The 20738-nt window shown below is 36.5% G+C and overlaps 3 protein-coding genes across 9 annotated transcripts in view; all 3 read right to left on the bottom strand.

The window, feature by feature from the left end:
• Positions 1 to 1000, bottom strand: part of LOC104265937 (GLIPR1-like protein 1) — a 3135-nt gene extending 2135 nt beyond the window's left edge. The window contains exons 1-2 of the mRNA XM_026835485.1: positions 928 to 1000; positions 413 to 554 (exon numbers count right to left, since the gene is read on the bottom strand). Coding sequence (XP_026691286.1) covers positions 413 to 554; positions 928 to 1000 — 215 coding nt within the window. The remainder of the gene's footprint in view (positions 1 to 412; positions 555 to 927) is intronic.
• Positions 1001 to 1134: 134 nt separating this feature from the next.
• LOC100186675 (AP-1 complex-associated regulatory protein) lies at positions 1135 to 6030 on the bottom strand. Of its 2 annotated transcripts, XM_002126099.4 has the most exons (9): positions 5816 to 6030; positions 5387 to 5497; positions 4529 to 4625; positions 3950 to 4048; positions 3654 to 3715; positions 3226 to 3317; positions 2448 to 2594; positions 1929 to 2037; positions 1135 to 1700 (listed from the first exon to the last, which is right to left on the bottom strand). In XM_002126099.4, exons 1-9 carry the CDS (start codon positions 5872 to 5874, stop codon positions 1613 to 1615), a joined length of 864 nt encoding a protein of 287 aa, XP_002126135.1. In that variant the 5' UTR covers positions 5875 to 6030; the 3' UTR covers positions 1135 to 1612. The 2 variants fall into 2 exon arrangements, with proteins under 2 accessions (XP_002126135.1, XP_009859227.1); XM_009860925.3 differs by lacking the exon at positions 5387 to 5497.
• A 581-nt stretch (positions 6031 to 6611) lies between these two features.
• Positions 6612 to 20738, bottom strand: part of LOC100179634 — a 62765-nt gene continuing 48638 nt past the window's right edge. For 5 of the 6 annotated variants that reach the window (XM_026835602.1, XM_018812820.2, XM_026835601.1 and 2 more), the window contains 32 exons: positions 20552 to 20707; positions 20260 to 20415; positions 19933 to 20088; positions 19615 to 19761; positions 19131 to 19286; positions 18138 to 18293; positions 17557 to 17706; positions 16458 to 16613; positions 16197 to 16352; positions 15962 to 16123; positions 15516 to 15671; positions 15125 to 15280; positions 14833 to 14988; positions 14066 to 14221; positions 13739 to 13885; positions 13393 to 13548; positions 12923 to 13078; positions 12678 to 12833; positions 12146 to 12301; positions 11911 to 12066; positions 11650 to 11805; positions 11202 to 11507; positions 10868 to 11023; positions 10559 to 10724; positions 10083 to 10274; positions 9831 to 9967; positions 9204 to 9420; positions 8444 to 8652; positions 7894 to 8052; positions 7558 to 7639; positions 7144 to 7278; positions 6612 to 7001 (listed from right to left, as the gene is read on the bottom strand). In XM_026835602.1, coding sequence (XP_026691403.1) covers positions 6775 to 7001; positions 7144 to 7278; positions 7558 to 7639; positions 7894 to 8052; positions 8444 to 8652; positions 9204 to 9420; positions 9831 to 9967; positions 10083 to 10274; positions 10559 to 10724; positions 10868 to 11023; positions 11202 to 11507; positions 11650 to 11805; positions 11911 to 12066; positions 12146 to 12301; positions 12678 to 12833; positions 12923 to 13078; positions 13393 to 13548; positions 13739 to 13885; positions 14066 to 14221; positions 14833 to 14988; positions 15125 to 15280; positions 15516 to 15671; positions 15962 to 16123; positions 16197 to 16352; positions 16458 to 16613; positions 17557 to 17706; positions 18138 to 18293; positions 19131 to 19286; positions 19615 to 19761; positions 19933 to 20088; positions 20260 to 20415; positions 20552 to 20707 — 5244 coding nt within the window. In that variant the 3' untranslated portion in view covers positions 6612 to 6774. Of the gene's footprint in view, positions 7002 to 7143; positions 7279 to 7557; positions 7640 to 7893; positions 8053 to 8443; positions 8653 to 9203; positions 9421 to 9830; positions 9968 to 10082; positions 10275 to 10558; positions 10725 to 10867; positions 11024 to 11201; positions 11508 to 11649; positions 11806 to 11910; positions 12067 to 12145; positions 12302 to 12677; positions 12834 to 12922; positions 13079 to 13392; positions 13549 to 13738; positions 13886 to 14065; positions 14222 to 14832; positions 14989 to 15124; positions 15281 to 15515; positions 15672 to 15961; positions 16124 to 16196; positions 16353 to 16457; positions 16614 to 16759; positions 17317 to 17556; positions 17707 to 18137; positions 18294 to 19130; positions 19287 to 19614; positions 19762 to 19932; positions 20089 to 20259; positions 20416 to 20551; positions 20708 to 20738 lie in introns of those variants that run through there. The other variant, XM_026835605.1, reaches the window with a different exon arrangement.

Genomic DNA, 20738 nt, shown 5'->3' on the forward strand with positions numbered 1-20738 from the left:
TAATTTGGACAACCCATTAGTGACCACTGGGTTGGAGCAACTGTCGTTAAGGTTCTTGCCCAAGGACACATACGCCCACAATGGTAGCAGCGTCGAGCCTTGACCCGATTACCTAATGGTTACAGGCGCGCTAACCACTATACCACGGCGCCGGACAAAATGTGCAGATGTACTAACCACTGTGACATGGCGCCGGTTAGTTTTGCTGCTATTTTGTACCTCTTCGCTTTGTTAATTAAATAAACTTTGTTATTGTAATCTAAGGCATTTATAAAAATTAATGTTTAAAATATGATTTGGACAGGTTCGCCGCATTGTGGTAAAGTCTAGTACGGTTGTCTCCTCAAAGAGTATACCGAATGATTAAAAAATTAGATATTTGGGATGCAAAAGGAATACAAATATATATTACTTAGCGTGCATTTCCGCAAGGTCCTGCAGTTCACTATCCCAACTTATTCCACGCATGTCAGCAGCCGGAGGGTTGGTTTGGCGTCTGTAGTTATTGTGTTCATCCACGAATACATTTTGTTGCGAACGCGTCAAATCAAAAACTGTAGAAAGTTACAATTTAACTTGAATTAAGACAAACCTTCTTGCCTTTGTTATATATAGCTAAAATAACACAATTTTCATTTATCTTTTTTAAATACAGTAGTGAAAATCAAGTTAATTAACACAACAATAAAAGCATCTGATGACAGCTTGACTGCTAAACACGCATTAACAGTATAAGATGACTATATGCTAGTAGTGGGCCATGTTGGGCAACTCAAGTTAGCATAAAACTTTTAACAGAACTGTCGGTAAGTTTACCAGCCGTGCCGGATTTTGACTACTAAAACTAACATTGGTAAAATAACAACACATCAAAATTAGTAGGCCACTTTATAAAACCTTAGCTTGGTGCAGTTTAAACCTACTTACCGATTCCGTTTTCGGCTGCTCCGCATACCACTACTGCTACCAAAAGCAATATCCCAAGTTCAAGCAACTTCATCGTTCAATTTCAATTGAATAAACTACTCAAGTCTCGCTGATGCTTTTAAACCCAGTGAACGCCAGAAAAAGGGAATCGCCCACGTATTTATAAACTTGGTGTGTCAGTTTTCGCTTTGTGTTTCTGAATAAGCAAGTCACAGTTTGTGTACATTTTCGGCTTTAACAATATTCGGAAATTCGACGAAAGGGTTTTACATGCGAATTATTGCACAGGACTCAGCAGAAATATGTCGAAAATATATACGGACAGCAATAATTAAGGCAACGTGGACCCCAGTATTAATACGTTCTGCTGGTAAGTTGAAATATACAACTGACTGGATTGTTACTATAACATGTACGTTAAAAACACAAAGAAAATAAATAACAGCAATAAAAATCAAGATATATCATGAATGGGACGAAATTGAAAGATAAAAGTTACCAAACAAATTGTAAAAGTGTTGACCACTTGAATAAATGTGTGAATCAGGGTGGCACTAAATGGTGTTTTATTTCTATCAAGGCATCACTGAGAATGAAGTATATGTAAATACTGCTTCCATTGCCATACAAAATGAATGAACAAACTGCTTCAATGTGGGGTAAGATGGAATATAAGGCACTTGTATCAACCTTGTACGAACTCTCCCATCATATCTTCTTCATCATCAGTTATACTAAACATACGCTCAGCTTCCATACTTCTGTCAGGTGACCTGGAATATTGTTGCAATTTATTTAAACACAAATGTGAAGTGTCAGAATCCCTCCAACCCCATTCCAAGTCTTTCTCAAATGCTTAGTTGAATTACAACTGCATAAAACTTAATCAAACAAGTGAATTTGCTCAAATTTATATTAATCAAATACAGTGAAAATATTTACATGAAACTCAAAATTAAAAAAAATCACCCTCATAAGATTCCATGTACACAAATACATACCTTGATATTGTAGCCGATAGATTGGGCTTGTTAATACTTGTATTAGCATTTCCCACAGGTTCTAATCGTTTCCCAGGTATATCTTCAACATGAGCATCACCATCCAAACCTGCATGTAATAAACAATGCATCAAATATGAATCTAAATAATATTGTATTCCTTGAAGGAATAAACATAATCAATTTGACAAAGAACAGTGGTATAGACTACTTGCTTTATAACCAAGGAATATTAGATTCAATGCCCGTCACTAATATTATTATTGGAGTCTGTCACACGAGGATTAAACTATATTCATTTAAATTTATTAACACTAAACCTAGCATAGGTGTCTTATTTTTGTCAAATACCTAAACATATACCAAGCTGTATTCATAGACCAATGGATCTTTTTATTTCATTATTTATCAAAATATAATTCTGCAATTACAGAAAACTAGACCAGGGTATTAAATGTGATCTATCTATTAAATCTCCAGTGCAAATTAAACACATCTTGGTGAGATCAAATTTCCAACCTGTTGTATATTTATCCCATTCTAAATCCTCTTTATTGGATGTTGATATTTCATGAGCAAGGAAGTCCTCTTCACTTGACATCCCGTCTCCTCCTCGATCTATGGATGAAAGATGATCTGCATCTGGTTTAACATCCAACTGTTTATCTGTGAAAGCAGATGATAAAAAGACATCATCCCAAGTGAATATAAGGAATTCCAACATTGGAAATCTATTCTCAAAGTTTTATAAGATATTGCTTTTTGCATTTTGCAACCAGGGCTTATATTTACTCGAGGTGTTCTAGAAGTTTTGGATAATAAAGAGGAATCAGCAAATTTTCAAATGTTACATCACATATTATTTTTCAAATATATTATGCTGTATTTGAAAGTGCCTTATCCTGGGAAAGTGCTACTATAAATGACACTACCTTACTGTAAAATAGGTTAGCACAGTCACAGTATGCATGCTAAAACAAAATATATAGATCGAAGTAAGCTTAATAAACCAGTCAACATCTTAGTTTATAAGCTGGTAACCCCTATCAAGGAATCTCCTGAAACTACATTTTGTATAGGTTTTCTGCCGAACCGATAGATTTTAAGGCTTACTCTCAACGAATCGCAGTGAGATCAATGCTTTAGTATAATGATAACGGGACCCCAATATTACCATAGTGCCTATCTTTACAATATAACGTATCATAACCTTTTAGAAGTTATGCACATATAAACACCAAGCAACGACAAGATTAAAAATGGTCATAAATTAAGTTTGAAAAGATAAATAAACCACCTAAGTTATTGTTAGCATATTGGTGACGGAATGCATTAGAACGAGATTGAACTTCTTTCAAAAAATCTTCAAAATCATCTTCAACTTCATCCCTGTATATGTTAAGAGGGTTTATGACAATGTTAATTTTGTACCTTTTGCTTAAGGTTAGCAAATGTTTAAGTTCATACCTTCAATATGTTGAGTTTTTAATAAAATGAAAGTTTTTGTATTACTGTTGAATACAGTGCTACACTTTCAGCATAACGTTATATGACACTTTTATTACATGCAAGTGATAGTTAGTAACATTCTAACATCAACTGTGTTATTCAACAAATTATAATACATTAATTCCTATTATGTTTATCATTACTTTACATGCTTGTANNTTGCATACGACCAAAACAATTCTATTCATTCAACATTATGACTCATAATTTGCTTACAGTGTTAAGCTACGTCTATTTGATGATTGTCCGACTGTGCTTGCCAGATCTGCTGACTGCTCCTAAAATAAAACAACTTATTATTGATGTTATCATGGATTCATGGTTTAAACATAAGTGAGCTAAGATTAAATAAAACAAAAACTGAACTTCCTTAAAATTCAAGAGCATCCACAATATCACTAAACACCTGCAAAAAGCAATTTTGCATTTTACTACCATTTTTATATTTTTAAAACTGTTTAAATAGTTTAGGTTTTACTTTTGCAGAGAATTTTTTTTCAAGTTTGACTTACTCTCAGTGAGAGTGTAATGGAGGCCGCACGAGCTGCTTCCTTCTGTGCTTCATGATAAGCTTCTTCCTCTACACGAATCAAATCTTCTTCTTCAAACATCTGGAGGGAAAAAGACACATCATGTTGGCACACATTATTTCAAATAGGCTCCAAGCCTCCAAATATACAGTATTATCTTACTGTTATATAGGTCACACCAATTTGTCAAATAAGGGTGACACAGAAAAAAATAGGTTTTAGTAGAAGAAGATACATTTAATTTGTGAAGTAATTATATGATATATAAAATAGTCATGGAATAAGGAATATCATAATATTCTTACAAAAAAACGCCTAAAATATACATTCATGATATTTAAATGCTCTTATCTTTTGGATAACACAGATGCTCTTTAGTTCATATGCAATGTTATTACTTTAAATTGATGTATTATCACAGATTTGTTTGTTACTATGGGTTTGTTTATCCAGAATATAACATAAGGTACCATAATCCATTCCAGTATTCCAGAACATGCATATCCATGTTAGGCACTTATGTTAATGTCCTAACAATCTTAATAAATGTTGTAACAATACCTTCTTATCAATTTGTTCATCAATTTTTCTTTGTTCTTCCAGGATTTTGTCATATTGTCGTTTCACCAACATTTCCCTTTCCTCCCTTGTTATGGAACTGCAACAAAACATGAAAACCATGCAAGATATTGGTATTTACTATAATATGTTTTAAACTGTATGTATATAATTAAGGTAAACCATCACATGCATATCCATCTCGGACCTACCCATGCTGTTGGATTATAAATTTAGTTTTGATTGGAAAAAGTTTAAATGATAAAACAACTTAATTTCAGAAATCAATCAAAACAGAAAATAAATTGTTAGTTTGCCAGGTAAAAAACTTATTGCTGTAAAAGAAATATATATTATAATCCTTCAGTTGAAAAATCTCCAAAACCCATTCCATACATTCAAGCATGCTTAATTTTTCTACTCATTTTATTAATGACTACAGTGACTGTGTGTTAGGTTAAGAGTCGTGCTTTATAATTATTACTTTTCTGTATATTATCTTGTCTTAACAAACAATGACCGTCATTTTGCTCTTAATTCCCATCTTCTTTTTGTTTTAATTAATATGTTAATATAATTAAAGCAATAAATAAAATTATATACATATTATTATATGTAACTATAATATGTAACATATATAATGTTATTTTACCATATATAATGTTATTAAACTCAAATCATCAACAAAACGCAAGAATAATATTGAAGTGATGTTTAAAATCAACAGCCTATTTTTCATCATTCGGTACAAAAAGTAAATCAGTTTCAGTATAAACTATAACTCATGCATAGAGCTCCATGTTAGTAATTCACTACAGGCAGATGAGTTGCACGCATATCAATCAACCATTAAACACATACGGAGAATCAGTCCCATAGTTTGGCCTTTCATCATCGTCAAACACCAAATTTTCAAATTCAACCCCAAGATGACGAGACTCATCGTCTTTGTATTTCACCAAGTATTTCAAACTGGAATTGGATTAAAGTAGAACTATATGTGACTTGCATACATTGAAAATACTAGGCTACAAGACTTTCATTAAAATTGGTAAATATTGTATTATCCTGCCCACATTAAAACCTTGCATGAACTGCACATATACAATGACAATGTACAGCTCTTAAGCATCTGAATGCGGTAACTTCTGTATACCAGCGTTCAGCAACACAGCAAAAAGTAATGATAGGAATTGTTTTTATGGCCTAACTTTGAATTTGTCACTGAAGCATTTTATTAATGGTAATTTGCATTGAACATTTTATAAATTATTATAATAACAAGAGTACCGTCTTTTCCTTTGTCTGCTTCCGAACAGCATGCCCAGACAGCCAAGACATTGATTCATTATTAGACGTTCAAGAAGAAAATTTCGGTGGTGTTGGAGTTCTTGAACACCAATTATTCAAAATGACTGATTGTTCAGAAAACAAACAGCTCTAGTTTATGTAATTATTTGCAATACATATATAACTTTGGATTCTACTATAAAAGTATCAAATAATGATTCGTTCAAACAATGACAACTGAATGGTTGCCATAAACAAATATATGCAAAGTTTATTGCAGAATGCATAAGAAACAAAGTATTTACAATTTATTTACATCGCAATCATAGTTTAATCACATTACTACAATATTCTATTCCTGACCCAACGAGTAATTACAAACCGAAGTAAACCTTGTACATACACGTAAGGGCTAAATATAAACAAACGTCTTCTGCCTCAACCACAACTCAAATGACGCTGTGTTGTGTTGGTCAGCTGACCCCTTTGACAAATGATGACGTCAGGAAAAAGAAAAAAAGCTAGAACATAAACATCACATACATCTAGCTGATTTTAGGGGAGTATCCTTTAGAATCTCTTTGCTTTACCAGATAAACCTAATTTCCTGATCTCGTTATAAACAATTAACAACGGTCTATACTCTATGTAGTCGTGGCGATACAGTTTTAAAATTATTTGAATGATCTTTGTTTACTACCCAGTGGGACGTAAACACAGAATGAAAGTTGTTTCATCTTACCCCACCCTAATATAATATACTGTTACCGAACAAACTGCAAAAATGAAACACAACGATTTATTATATTCATTTATTGATATCAGTGCTGCGTTAGTAATAGCCAACATAACATATTTACAAAGAAAACAATTTCAAGGTTGGCAATGCGAGTAGTAAAATAGGCCATGATCGAAATCAATAACCGCCGTTATGTAATTTCATATTTAGAATAAATTGCTCATGGTAAGCCTGGTGTTCCAGTACGGCCTGCGAAACAGACTGTGGAACTAATAGATCCGAGAACTTCATCCAGACGATTGAAGTCTTCGATATTGAACACATAGCCTTGCTGACTTGCAATGGCGTTCAGTTGTTCAGGTACTGCACCGCGGATACCGATAGCAACGACCTGCATTAATCGTTGCAATTCACGCGCCGGTGCGTCCACTGCATCTTGTGCCCGACCTGAAAATAGTATGATGTCAGTACAGTAACAATTATTATTATTGTAATAAACGTCTTTAGCAAAGTTGAAGTCATATATTGCATGCCTGTGAACTACTTATTTCTAAACAGTATATCCAGCATTAAAATATTTTTAACTTACCATCAGTGATAACAATGGCGACACCAGGGACACCAGGTCTTCTACCAGCTGGTGCTCGAACAGAAGTACGAGATGCGTAACTCAAAGCTTGTCCGGTGAGTGTACCTGATCCGCGGTATGGAACGGCTCGTATGGCTAAAAAAAAAAAAAAACGTTAATATTTGAAACCAATACCTTATACGTTATCTTATATGTTATTGTGCGTCGTGCCTCAAAATTAATGTTACCTATTTATCCTAACCTGGCGCTCAGGGCACCGGCAAAGGTTATAATGGCGTTCCCTATTTTACACATCTTATGTCCGCTAGGAATTACCGCCTATGTAATTCTACACATAAATAAGAGTTACTATATCTAGCTGCAAAGCAAAAATATATATTTTGCTTCACAATATTAAATCTAGGATTAGCTTACCTTCTTGGACTTCCTCAGATGTGTTGAATGTATTAAGTTGGAATCGCTCATCGACAGCGTTGTTGTAACGAACGTACCCGATCTGGAACAGAACACGTGTTTTGTTTATAAAATAGATATGCAGCTATATACAGACACTCAACATTTACACGTATACAGAAATGTGTGGTTTAAGGTTTGATAAGGTATATATAAACACATAACGGTTTATTATATCGGTTGATGGCAAATTAAGTACAACTATTGTTTCACCACACTGTAAAGGTGTGAAACACTTATGTTTATCGACATAGCCGTGTAATATGCTTTTCTTAACCAAATTAAATTTCGACATACCCTGGTCGTGTCCCGACTAACGTTGAAACTTCTGACAAGTTCAAGAATAAAGTTCCTCATCAGTTCGAAATTGTCGTCCCCGATACTTGAGGAGCTGTCCACGATCAACACGATGTCCATGACGGTGATTAATGGGCACGTAGTAAGGTTAGTGATGGCCTGAGTTAAATGTAAAAATCGTTGAATTTTTATAAATGACTTCATCCTCTATTATCGAAAATCATTAAAAAAATATTTGAATGTTACTGTTGAACAACCTATACATAAACGAACAAGCGCTGTAACTTATTTATTCTCGCGTATAGCGGGCCAACGACAGTCATTATAACACTGATGTTCTGTTTTATACACCTCGTTCCCGATTATGATTTACCATGTTTTTTTTTGTATGACTGCTGGCAATTAGGATAGTTCAAAATAATTAGCACTGGGTTGGAGCAACTTGCGTAAAGTGTCTTGTCCAATGACAAACGGCGACAACTCATAATCAAGTCTTCTATGTTTCGTATTGATTCATACGATATTACATTTAATCTAAACTTATACATACCTGGCAAAGTTTGATCTGCGAAGAGATAGTTGTAACGACCCGGTTGAGACCATCGAAGCCTGCCACGGTTGTGGCGAAGTCCTGGTCTGGATCGGAGGCAATCTCATTGATTTGGTCTTGGTCGTAACGTCCGATACCAACAGCAACAATGATGGTGTTGTCGCTCTTCAAACGTTGTGAAGGTATAGACACGTCATCATATGACACACCTGAGTTGATAAATGAATGAATAAATGTAACTTACTTTATCCTCGCGTGGCCAGAAAACGACAGTCGTTATGACACGGGTGTGTATGTTACTTTGGGGGTGATTATTTTTTAGAGGGGAGGGGGAATTTTTTGCATTTTTTTTATGTATGGCTGATATTTTGGACACCCATCAGTGACCACTGGGTTGGATCAATTGCTGTTAAGTGTCTTGCCCAAGGACACGTACGCCCACAATGGTATAAGTAGCGACGAGTCTATAATTCATTACTTCAATCCATTAAGTTGTGTTATACATTTTTCTAAATCTTTAAGTTTTTCGCTATTTTCCAGTGGAGTTTAAGCAATAGTCAAATTTGGAAAGAAAAATAGTTTCCTTAAGTGCTTACAAGTTCGTTACGAAATGGCATGACTAGATCACATGTTTTTACGCAGCGTATAACCAACCTAAAAATTTATCTTAATACATTCACGCTGTAGAAATATTTTTGAATAAAACACAGCTGTACAGGTAAGATCCACCAACTTTAAAACTAAACATATAGCTACGTACCATCCGTCAGCACCACCACGATCTTGGGAACTCCTTTACGTCGACCAAGTTCAGGCAAGAAAATATTTTCGGCAGTATAGTTGATAGCAGCCCCTGTAAGAGTGCCAACACCATTGTATGGAATATTATTGATGCCTTCAATAAGAGCAGCTCGTGTAGTATATTGATCCAAGTTCCACAAGTGCTCAATATCTCGGTTGTAACGGATGGCAGCAAACTAAAATACGAGTTCAGATATTAATGCATGAAATCATGAATGTCTTATCAGTTTCTATGGAAGCTATTTGTGTTTGTACAGTTTTAAATTTTCGCGATGAATAACAATTGTTGTTTAACAGTTACTTGTTGTCCCTGAATATATAATACGGTGGGGTAAGATGGGATGTTTGCATACTCTTTTCTTTATGTCCCATTTGGTAGGAAACGCCGAATATTTACAGAATCATATAACTCTGGCCCCGCGATTGTAAAAGACCGTAAGTTAAATGTTACAGTGGCTTCAAAGTATAAAAGTATTCACTGAAGCTGTAAAAAATTTGTTACGCAGCTCCGATGCCTTTTTCCACTCTTTAGTATTATAATAACAGAAGCTAAAAAAAAAATTTCGAATTAAAATAGTTTCCCTACCCGAGCTCCTTCGGGTCCAATACTGAACCGTTGAACCAAAGCGATCAAAAAGTTTCTAATTGTCCTGAAATTGGCTGGACCAATACTTGAGGAGCTGTCAATCACAAAAGCGACATCCACTTGTTCACTGCATTTTTCTGAAAATTATTAATTGTTAAAATACGCGATACTTACGTTCCACCTTAAACGTTGTACCACAGGAAAATACAGGAGAAAAAATTTAAACGATTGAACTTGGTAAACTGGTCGTACCTTTACAAACTGGTACTTCGTTGTCCCAAACCGCATTTCCAGGTACAGTTTCAACACAATTGAGATTAGACATGCCAACAATCTGGTAGTCTGTTCTACATGTGAATGTACAAGTAGATCCGACCCGGTTCCTGTCCGTGCATACGACGAATCCGAACTCCATGCCTTGTTGTGCGTAGTTGGGCATGCATACTGCAAAGAAATGAGAATGATGTAAATCCATTAAACATATTTTAATATCCTTTATAAATGAATGGCTGTCAGATTTATAGATATTTTATTTTCTACACCTCGTGCCCGCTGACTAGTTAACACGCAAGTAACCTAGTAGTGCTATCTATTTTTTATTTGGGATATAGTTATACATGTCCTCCCACAATAGATGCAGCATCGAAACTTGAATACGAATATTTTTGGAATCCGAAGAAAGTGCTCTGATTAACATGTCATGACGCCTGATGATTATAATAACTTACCTGGGCAAGGGTTGGTGGAGCAACCTTGTCCTTCCAATGCCAACCCTGGACAACCTTCATCACCAGGATTACCGTTGATACATCTTCTTGTCCTTTCTTGAATTCCACCTCCACAAGTGATTGAACATGAACCCCATTGTGACCATTCGGCCCAACTTGCGCATGCCTACAAACACATTTGCTTACATACCAAATATGAACATAAAGGGTTGCTATCTAGTACATTTCATGAATTCTCTGGTACATTATTGATATTATTAATGATTACATAACCACGCCCATTGCTGATGATTCAACCATAATATTTACCTGTGTGTTACAAATTCTTGCTTCTTGGAATCCTCCAACGCAACCTTGTTGTCCAGGTCGACCGTTGGTGCAAGTTCTGTCTCTGGTCGAGATTCCACCACCGCATTCATCACTACAAGGTCCCCATGGAGTCCATTCCAACCATGCAGGACAAGGCTGTAGACGTACGCATATATATTACATAAACAAATCTAGACAACGTTACAACAGGAAGAATGCATTTAAAACAAGTCAACTGGTATAACGTTAGCGTAATAACATTACTGTCCTATCTTGTTTTCTTTAGTGTTTAAAGTATATAAGCGCTCTTTATAAACATTCCTATAACACTAACCTCTGGTTCACAACCCTCGGACTCTGTATCTGATCCTACACATCCCACGTCACCAGGTGAGTCGCAAACTCGTGTATGTGATCTTGTTCCACCTCCACAAGTTGCTGAACATCCGCTCCATTGTGTCCAATCCAACCAAGCTGGGCAATTCTGAGTCTGGCATTGTTCTTCTTCATTCACTGGTCCGATGCAACCAACATCACCAACGTTGCCATTCAAACAAGTCCTAGTTCTGTTGTACACTCCACCACCGCATGTCTTTGAACAAGGACCGAACGGTGTCCACTCGCTCCATGTTGGACAAACCTATAAAATCACATTACGAATTAAAATATATTACTTTATACAGGAATAAATTTAAAACAAAATATATTTTAAAACCCCAGTTTAAAAAGAAACACCCAAAATTTTATATAGTGTCGTAATAAAGACAACTTTTAAAACTCACCTGGTTATTACAGTCTTGTTGCTCACTTGTTGGACCTTCACAACCAAGTTGTCCAACATCTCCGTTGTTACACGACCTTGTGTGACTCCTTAAACCAGAACCACAAGTTTGGTCGCATGGTGACCACAGTGACCATGGACCCCAAGATGGACAAACCTACAAATTAACATTCATTAATACATGTAGTATATTGCAACATAACGGATAAAACGTTTACGGAGTTTTTAATAGCGAACAATCCAATACGGAACTTAATGTTACCTGGCTGTTACAAATCGAAGATTCAGTAATTGCTCCTTCACATCCAACGTCTCCTGGATCACCGTTGATGCAAGTTCTTGATCTTGATATCAAACCACCTCCACATGTTACTGGACATGGAGTCCATGAACCCCAAGCCCTCCAGAATGGGCAATCCTGTAGAATGTATAAACGATTATTTAGATTGCCGTTTTTTCATGTTGCTAATAAAACGTTCGGGCGTTTAATTGTTTACCTGAACGTTGCATTCGGATTCAGTAGAAATCGGTCCAATACATCCTTCATCACCAGGATTACCGTTCAAACAAACACGTTCCTGGGTTCGAATACCACCACCGCATGTAACGGAACAAGAAGACCAACTGCCCCAGTTATCCCATGTTGGACAAGTCTGAACAAAACCGACAACTTTAATATTTATACTTCATTTACTTTGACGATAACTATAACTATACATAACTGTATGATAACTATACATAACTGTATGATAACTATACATAACTGTAAGTTTACTATTTTTTCGCTGGAATATTTTAAAACGACAGAGGGCAATATAAATTAAATCGAATAGACGGGTAGTAACAGCAGTAAAACGTGACGCTAAGACAAGCAAAAATTGATGAGATAAAAGGCGTGACCGTTACACCTAACCAACAAACATCTTACAATGAAATATATTATTAAAACAATACTATTGTTCTAATTGGAAAGAAAAAAGTGTTCATAAACATGCTTGTATACGTCAAAGAAAAACAATGACTACTTACTCCGCTGTTACATACAACAGACTCCGATGGTTCACCAATACAACCTGGTTGACCTGGTACTCCACCAATACATTGTCTAGTGTGAGTTCTCAAGCCATTGCCGCAAGATGTACTGCAGTCTGTGAACGGCGACCATTCGGACCATGCGGGACATGCCTAAAATACAACGTCAGCGTAAATATTTGCAACAATAGATGCCGTCTCTAGTAAAAAGTCCAATTGCATTAAAAGGCCCCCAAGCTTACCTGAGTGTTGCAATTCATTGAGTCGGATGAAGCACCTGTACAACCATCGTCGCCAATGGTTCCACCAACGCAATATCTCAACCTATTCCTGGTACCAGTACCACACGTCTTTGAACAAGCAGAGAAGAGACCCCATGGTGACCATTCAGGGCAGTTCTGTAAAAAAAAACACATGAAAACACTAAGTCAGTCGTTTTAGTTCAGTTTGCATTTTTTAAAACTATTTTTACGTAATTTAAAAGTTTGATTGACATATATAGCAGGACGGGGTAAGTTGGGACAGGTTTTCATTCCCATTTACCGCCCCATTTGGTAGTAAACACAGTCTGGTTAAAAACTTATAAACCATATTCCGTAAACTCTATAAAAAGCGCGGTGTTAGTTGTTGAAAACACAGAAATATTGGGATTAAGTATACTACATACCTATTGTGAAAGCAAAAATTAATGTTCGTAAAATTTGAAACCCACCTGTCTGTTACATGAGCTTGATTCATTAGCTGAGCCTTCACAACCTTCTACACCAGGTTCACCTCCAATACAAGTCCTGCTGTGTGTTCGGATGCCACCACCGCATGTTCTGCTACAACTACCATATCCACCCCATGGGGACCAATACGGGCAAGCCTAAATAATACACAAGCAAAATGTAACGATTGATTGCACTAAGATATATTTAAAGCACAAAATTATTCAAGTAAAATACAGCCAGTTTTCGTTTAATGAAAACGATTAGTAAAACAGCTTAAACGGATTTCAAGTTCTCAAATAGGTTGTTTGATCACACACAGATGCGTATAATACATTTAGAGCGTACCTGGAAGTTACAACCTCTTTCTTCACTGGAAGGTCCAACGCAATCTCTGTTTGGAGAATTACAAACTCTGTTTCGCGATTGAATTCCACCAGCGCATGACACTGAACAAGTTGTCCAGTTCGACCATTCGCTGAATCCCGGACATTCCTTCATAATAAAATACAAATGAGTCTGAGAACCAATATGTGCAACTCATTAGGCCTTTAAAAGGCTTACTCTTGCCCTGTATCACGAAATATCTAATAGGTCGTGCTCTATACAAAAATTAAACCTATTTCTTACTCCTAAACACATGGTGATCACTTTAAACAAAACAAATCCACAAACCTGTGTGTTGCAATCTTCTCCTTGTGATATATCACCGGTGCATCCTTCTTCACCGAACACTCCATTGTCACAAGCACGAACACGAATTCTTCGTCCGCCACCGCAAGTCTGTGTACATCCTTCCCAAGATCTCCATGTTCCCCATGTTGGACAAACCTAAACGTAGGAAACATGAATGTTACAAACTTACGATTGTAAGCCATCAATTTAACGTTATAGCTTGTGACTTATAGTCTCCGTCTAACCGCGTATCTATGTTTATTATGCGTGTTCTTAACTGTAGTACCACGTTGTACGACCATATCTGTTATCTTTTAACGAGGGGTTACAGAGAGTTAGCACCCTTTAACTGAATCAATGCAATCTTTGCTATATTATTGGAATATGTAAACGAAAAACTACATCAGTTGTGTGGTATTTTACTATAGTAAGTGTCAGTAAACTTATTTTGTTTTTTATTGTTTCTTTATACGATCGAATAAGTTTAAGTTTAACTGACGATTTGTTGTTCGCTGAGTTAAATGCGTGACCGTGAAACGGACGCAACTTAATAGCACAGTAGGGTGAGGGAAGACGGGACACCTTTAGCACTTAATATCCAAATATCTTGTTTTAAATATTCGACAACGGTCTATGGGAGTCGCGAGGATACGGTTTTATAATTCTTTGAATGTTTTTTGTACACTACCAAACGGGACGAGAACATAAAATGAAAAGGCGTCCCATCTTCCCCCACCCTACTTGATATTAATAATATGTGTAAATACCTGAGTTCTGCATGGAGATGTGCTTCTGGTAGTACCAACACAACCAGGGTCTCCAGCGTCACCGTTAACACAGAACCTTGTTCTTGTGTATTCACCACCTCCACAAGTCACAGAACATCTACTGTATTGTCCCCATGAACTCCAGTATGCACAAGCCTATACACAAATGCTCGTATGTTAAAAAAAAACTGACGTAGAAAAATACGTCAAATATAAACTAACTTGTATAAATATAGATAAAGTTAATTTGAAGCTCAAGTATTAATAATTCAATGAACAATTATATTCTTACAGGTCCAGAACAGACTGCTTCCACCATTGCAGGTCCATCACAACCACGATCATTTATTGTTCCTCCGATGCAAGTCCTGCTGTGTGAGTGGATGCCGGTGCCGCATGTTTGACTACATGCCGTCCATGATGCCCAATCCGACCAACGTGGACACGCCTGTGAAGGATATAGGTAAATGATAACAAATATGTGGGATAACGGCAAAGCGACATTTGATAAGTCGCACTTCAGCTAAAATATTAAATAAAATAGTATGAGATAACAAGGAAATGTCAGCGATTAAACAGGTAAAATTTGTTGAATTTGAATAGTAGTTTACCGTAACATATTAAACTCGACGTAGCTATGTAAAAAAATATACGTGCACTTATATAGCCGCACTTATACATACCTGTGTATTGCAATCTGCAGTTTCCCGAGGCATTCCAATGCAACCAACATCATTTACATTTCCATTGGAACAAGTTCTAGATCTTGAATATTGTCCACCACCGCATGTTACACTACATACTGTCCATGATCCCCAGTTGTTCCAGCTCGGACAAGCCTGTTTCAACGCAAAATTACGTTAAAGGTTAAACAAACCAGTATTTTCCCCGAAAATCAAATATAATAGTTTGGGGGTAATTTTTTATATTAATCCTCCGTTTCACTAAAATGTATGTCACGAGTCAGAACTTTAAATTAACAATGTTAAACAAACGAAAAACAGAGGAAAAAAAACGGAAAAAAAATTGTAACTCATAAACGAGAACGAAGTGAATGAAATCAGACACCTGTGTAATTACGACTTACGTTGATCCGTCAAGAAAAATAAGTAAAATTCTGAAACCTCACCTGTTGGTTACATGGTTGACTCATTGTCGGTAAACCTTCACATCCAGCATCACCTGGTGAACCGTTTGTACAAACTCTGCGTCTATCTCTGCTACCTCCACCACAAGTCACAGTGCAAGTATCCCAAGGTCCCCATCGTGTCCATGTTGGACACAAGTCGCTCTGTATAAAAAGTGCAGTTTATTTTATTGTAATTTAATTTAAATTAGGATATATTTAAAAAAAGATGACTTACCATGCTTCCGCAAGTAACTTGTTGTCTGGTAGGTCCTTGACAACCATCCTGACCAACAGTTCCACCCGAGCATGTTCTTGTTCGAGATTGAACGCCTTCACCACACGTTACACTGCAAGGCGACCACACCGACCAATCGTTCCAAGACGGACATGTCTAAACACAAACATCGTTATAAGAATTACTGAAATATTTTACAAAGTTTAACAGCACTTGGGCTTCTTGCTGGTTTTGTTTGAAGTCTTTACCACAATCACTTACTTTGCTATTGCAAGCTTCTGTCTGGTTCGATGGACCAGTACAACCGTCCATTCCTGGGTTTCCGTTCACACAAGGTCGTGTTCTCATGCGAGATCCACCACCACAGCTCACGCTGCATTTGTTCCAAGCGTTCCAAGGTCCCCAGTAAGGACAACTCTGTTTTGTACAAAGAAGGTTTGAAAATTTTGTTTATAAAACCAACTCCAGAATGTTTTTTTATAAATTACTCAAGTTAGTAAACAATATAACATGCATCATACAATGTATAGTATTAATAGAGAAATAGCACATTTGAGATAAAACTGAAATGTGCTATTATTATCATAGCATACTTTCGTACAATTGCCGTGAATGGCTGTGCGAAAGTATTCTATGAAAGTTAGTAAAAGTATTCAAGTAAAAATGTTAAAAGATAAAATGGTTAGTGGTGGTTAGTATTAAGTAAGGTACAGGCGTAGTATAATAAGTATATCAGTGTTAAAATATTAAATTGTGTTTTGTTAGCTGTGAATAAAAAGAGGTTAGTGGGAGAAAAACGTGCGGTTAGAATAAAAGTAATATAATAACCTGGAAAAAGTAAATAAATTAGGTTAGAATAAGAAAACAAAGATATTAGTAGAACAAAACATACAAATGTGTAAAATAAGGGCTGCAAGAAAAATATTTTAGTAAAGCTGAAATAGAAAAAATGTGTTAGTTGTTAAATTAGTGGTTGGAAATATAATAAGGTGTTAAACAAGGAAACAACGTTAAGGTTAGAAGAAAAATAAGGGTTAGTAAAAACAAATTAAACGTTTAATTCTTTACTCTTAATTGTTAAGAGTCACCGAAGATTGCAAAGAGAGGCACCGAGTTAGTCCTGTAAAATATCATAAACAAGTTAAGAAGACTGCATTTTGCTGTAATTTACACAAAGCCAAAGTTAAAGTGTTACAAGTTGATTGTTTCCTATTTTACTCTATCTTGGCTAGGTCTTGAGGCACGCCAGGGCACACGAGGTTTAGGGCCCATTGAGCTTATTACCCAAACATCCAGAAGAGTTACTACATTGTTATCATTGCAACGGACTTAAAACGGTTGGCGTGTAAGACTAGTTCACCTGAACGTTGCAAATCTCTTCTTGGTTTGGCAAGCCTAAGCACTGACCAAGTGCGAATTGAGAGCAGACCCTGCTACGGAATCGCTTCCCAACTCCGCATGTTTTGGTGCAAGAACCCCATGGTGACCATTCGTATACCACTCTACATGCCTGTTGAAAATGTATGTATAAAAAACTGTACAGCCTTTAAAGCTTGTTCTATCCTGAATTAGTTTACAAAGCTAATTAGCTGGAATAAATATTTTATTTAACTCTTTTTTTTGGTTTATTTATAGTTGGATGGGGAAAGACGGGACTCCTTTTTTATAGCATATAATATCTAAATAACCTAATCGTAATTTAAACAATTAACCACGGTCTATATTATAGCCGTTCGGATACAGTTTTATAAATCTTTAAATATTCTTTGTTTACTACCAAATGGGACAAGAAAATAGAATAAAAAGGTGCCCCATCTTACCCCACCATACTATATTATAAAAACGCGGTATATTAAAATACAACCATACAAAACCATAGGGCAGCGTTTGGTATGAGCTGTACGGCGCTATATATAAGCTTCGGAAACCATATTTATTTACCGGTTGGTCACAGCTTGCGCTCTCTGAGTTGCTTCCCAAGCAACCAGCTTCACCCTCAGCACCGTTGATGCATTCTCTTCGGTGAGTTTTCACACCAACACCGCAAGTAACCGAGCATGCTGACCACGGACCCCATATGCTCCAATACGCACAAGTCTGTGAGAGATTACATTAATAATAATAGCCAACGTTACAAAATTAGTTTATGCAATAGAGACAGTTAAAAATATGAGACAAATATTTTAAGTATATTCGGAAAAAAGAAAGTATATAAGACTTAAAGACTGACCTATTTTTCATATAAAACTGCAGCATAATTTTTATAGACCTTTGTCCAGATATTTCAACGTGAAACTAAAGAAATTTGAAGATACCCTTCTGTATAAATACACATCGGAACGAGCGTTCTAAACTGATTCAATTTCCGCAAGTGTCGTGTTACAATCAACCGACAGCGTCAGATAAAAGGCGGAGTTTATCACGTCGCCTAAGGGGATGAATTGAGTTTCGCTTGCACAAAACAAACCCTCTAATAAAAGTGCGTCGACGCAGTGCGAAAATCGTATTTGTATCATACAGCATTCTAACACCTTTGATATTACAGGATTGAAATTGTTTACAAGCAGTAATCTCGCCGCGTAATTTACGAGAAAAGCGAAAGGAGCTTTTTGTAGCCAAAAAGTCGCCAATGCGTGTACACTCTTAATTCCAAACACAGATGAAAAGAAATGTTATAAAACGTGACATTTTTAAAACGATGTTGCTACTTTTATTTATATTGTCCTATCCTTGACTTAAAGAAAATGTACTATTAGAACATTATAGTTTAGAGTTAGACCTATATTGACTATGTCGCATTGCGTGCAATTTTCACTTATGCGTTTGTTAGAAATTTATAAAAAATCATCATTTTTAACCGCTTAACTGACCATACACATCATACTGTCGCGGCATAGGCAAAGTACTATATATAAAATCTTAAATCCCGTTTACCCTGTCAATGCAACTCTGTTCTTCAGTGGTGTTTCCAAGGCAACCCACATCTCCAGGTGAGCCGTTATTACAAACTCTAGTATGTGTGCGAACACCAATACCACACGTCGTTGAACAATCTGACCATGGTGTCCATGCCGACCATGACGGGCAGACCTGTAGATCTTTGGGTTACTACAAGGTATTTTGCAGATTTATAAACGACCAATTCATCTTTAAACGTTTAAATGCAGCAAAATTATGTAAAATAATTGAAAAATAGTTAGGTAATTTGTGCAACGCCGCAACACAACGGTTAGCGCGCCTGTAGAGACTTGACGCGACTACCATTATGTGCGTTTGGGCAATACAACGAAAGTTTCACAAATATTTTACCTTTATACTTTCAAAATATCTAAATTGGCACCCATGCAGTAAAAATATGAAAATATCATTACCGGGTATATTTTATAAGCATATCCATTTAAATGAACGGTAAACGCACCTGCATGTTGCAATCTTCGTGGTTCTCATTGTTTCCTACGCAAGCTCCTACGTCACCCAAGCAGACACGTGATTGACGTCGTCTGCCACCTCCGCAAGTCAAACTACAATCGCTCCATAATCCCCATTGTGACCATGACGAGCACGACTACGAGAACAATTATATTAAATAATATACTGATACAGATATAAAAAAATTCATATTTTAAAGTCTTTAAGACAACAGCGGTGCAATTCATTAGCACCGTACGTACGACCAGGTTATACTTATTCTACGATTAGTTTGTAAGGTGATCTTACGATATTTGTAGGCACTCACCTGTGTATTACAAGTTCCGAAGTTAGAGACGTCACCAGGACATCCAGGTCCTCCTGCAACACCATTCAAACAAATGCGAACTCTCTCTCTGTAACCTCCGTTACATGTAGCGTTGCAAGCGCCCCATGAACCCCATCTTGACCAGAACGGACAGATCTATGAGATTCAATGTTACTATGCAAGCAAGTTATACTCTTTCGGTGGCAATCAATCATAAAACAAACAGTTCAAGTTGATTTTTTAGCCAACACGATCAATGCAAGTGCTTGTCGCTGTGTATTGTATGTATACACAGGTTGCATGGATACTTATACTGTTGACACCTACCTGACCATTACAATATTTATCTTCAGAATCTGGTCCATCGCAACCCAACATTCCGGGCAATCCGTTTGTGCAGATTCTGCTTCTTGTTTGAGATCCACCACCACAAGTTACATCACAAGCACTCCATGGAGCCCAATTCGTCCATTGAGGACATGGCTGGTACATATTATAGCGGATTAGACAAACGGAAACAGTTAAAGAAAATATTGGTATTTACATAAATAGTCAAAATTAATTTTTGCCACCTTAAAAGGTGTATAATGGAGTTTTCGGTTATAGCCACATCTCTCACCTCTGTGCTACATTCGCCTCTTTCTGAGTTCGATCCAAGACAACCTGGGTTTCCTTCAACACCATTGAAGCAAGTTCGTAGTCGAGTTCGAAGACCAGTTCCGCATGACTTATCACATCCACCCCATGATCCCCACTCTGTCCAGAAGGGGCAATTCTAAAACGAAAAAAGGGTTTGTCATCTATTT

The sequence above is a fragment of the Ciona intestinalis genome, chromosome 8, assembly GCF_000224145.3.
Source record: "Ciona intestinalis chromosome 8, KH, whole genome shotgun sequence".
In the NCBI taxonomy this organism is placed as follows: Eukaryota; Metazoa; Chordata; class Ascidiacea; order Phlebobranchia; family Cionidae; genus Ciona; species Ciona intestinalis.

Bases quoted from the DNA above. Each gene is read 5' to 3' on its own strand.
- LOC100186675 (XM_002126099.4), bottom strand. From the start codon at position 5,874: ATGAATCAATGTCTTGGCTGTCTGGGCATGCTGTTCGGAAGCAGACAA. The intron at 4,049-4,528 runs GTATTGTTACAA...TTTTCCCTCCAG, and splicing joins ATGAACAAATTGATAAGAAG to ATGTTTGAAGAAGAAGATTT. The intron at 2,595-3,225 runs GTGGTTTATTTA...CTGCTTTCACAG, and splicing joins ATATGCTAACAATAACTTAG to ATAAACAGTTGGATGTTAAA.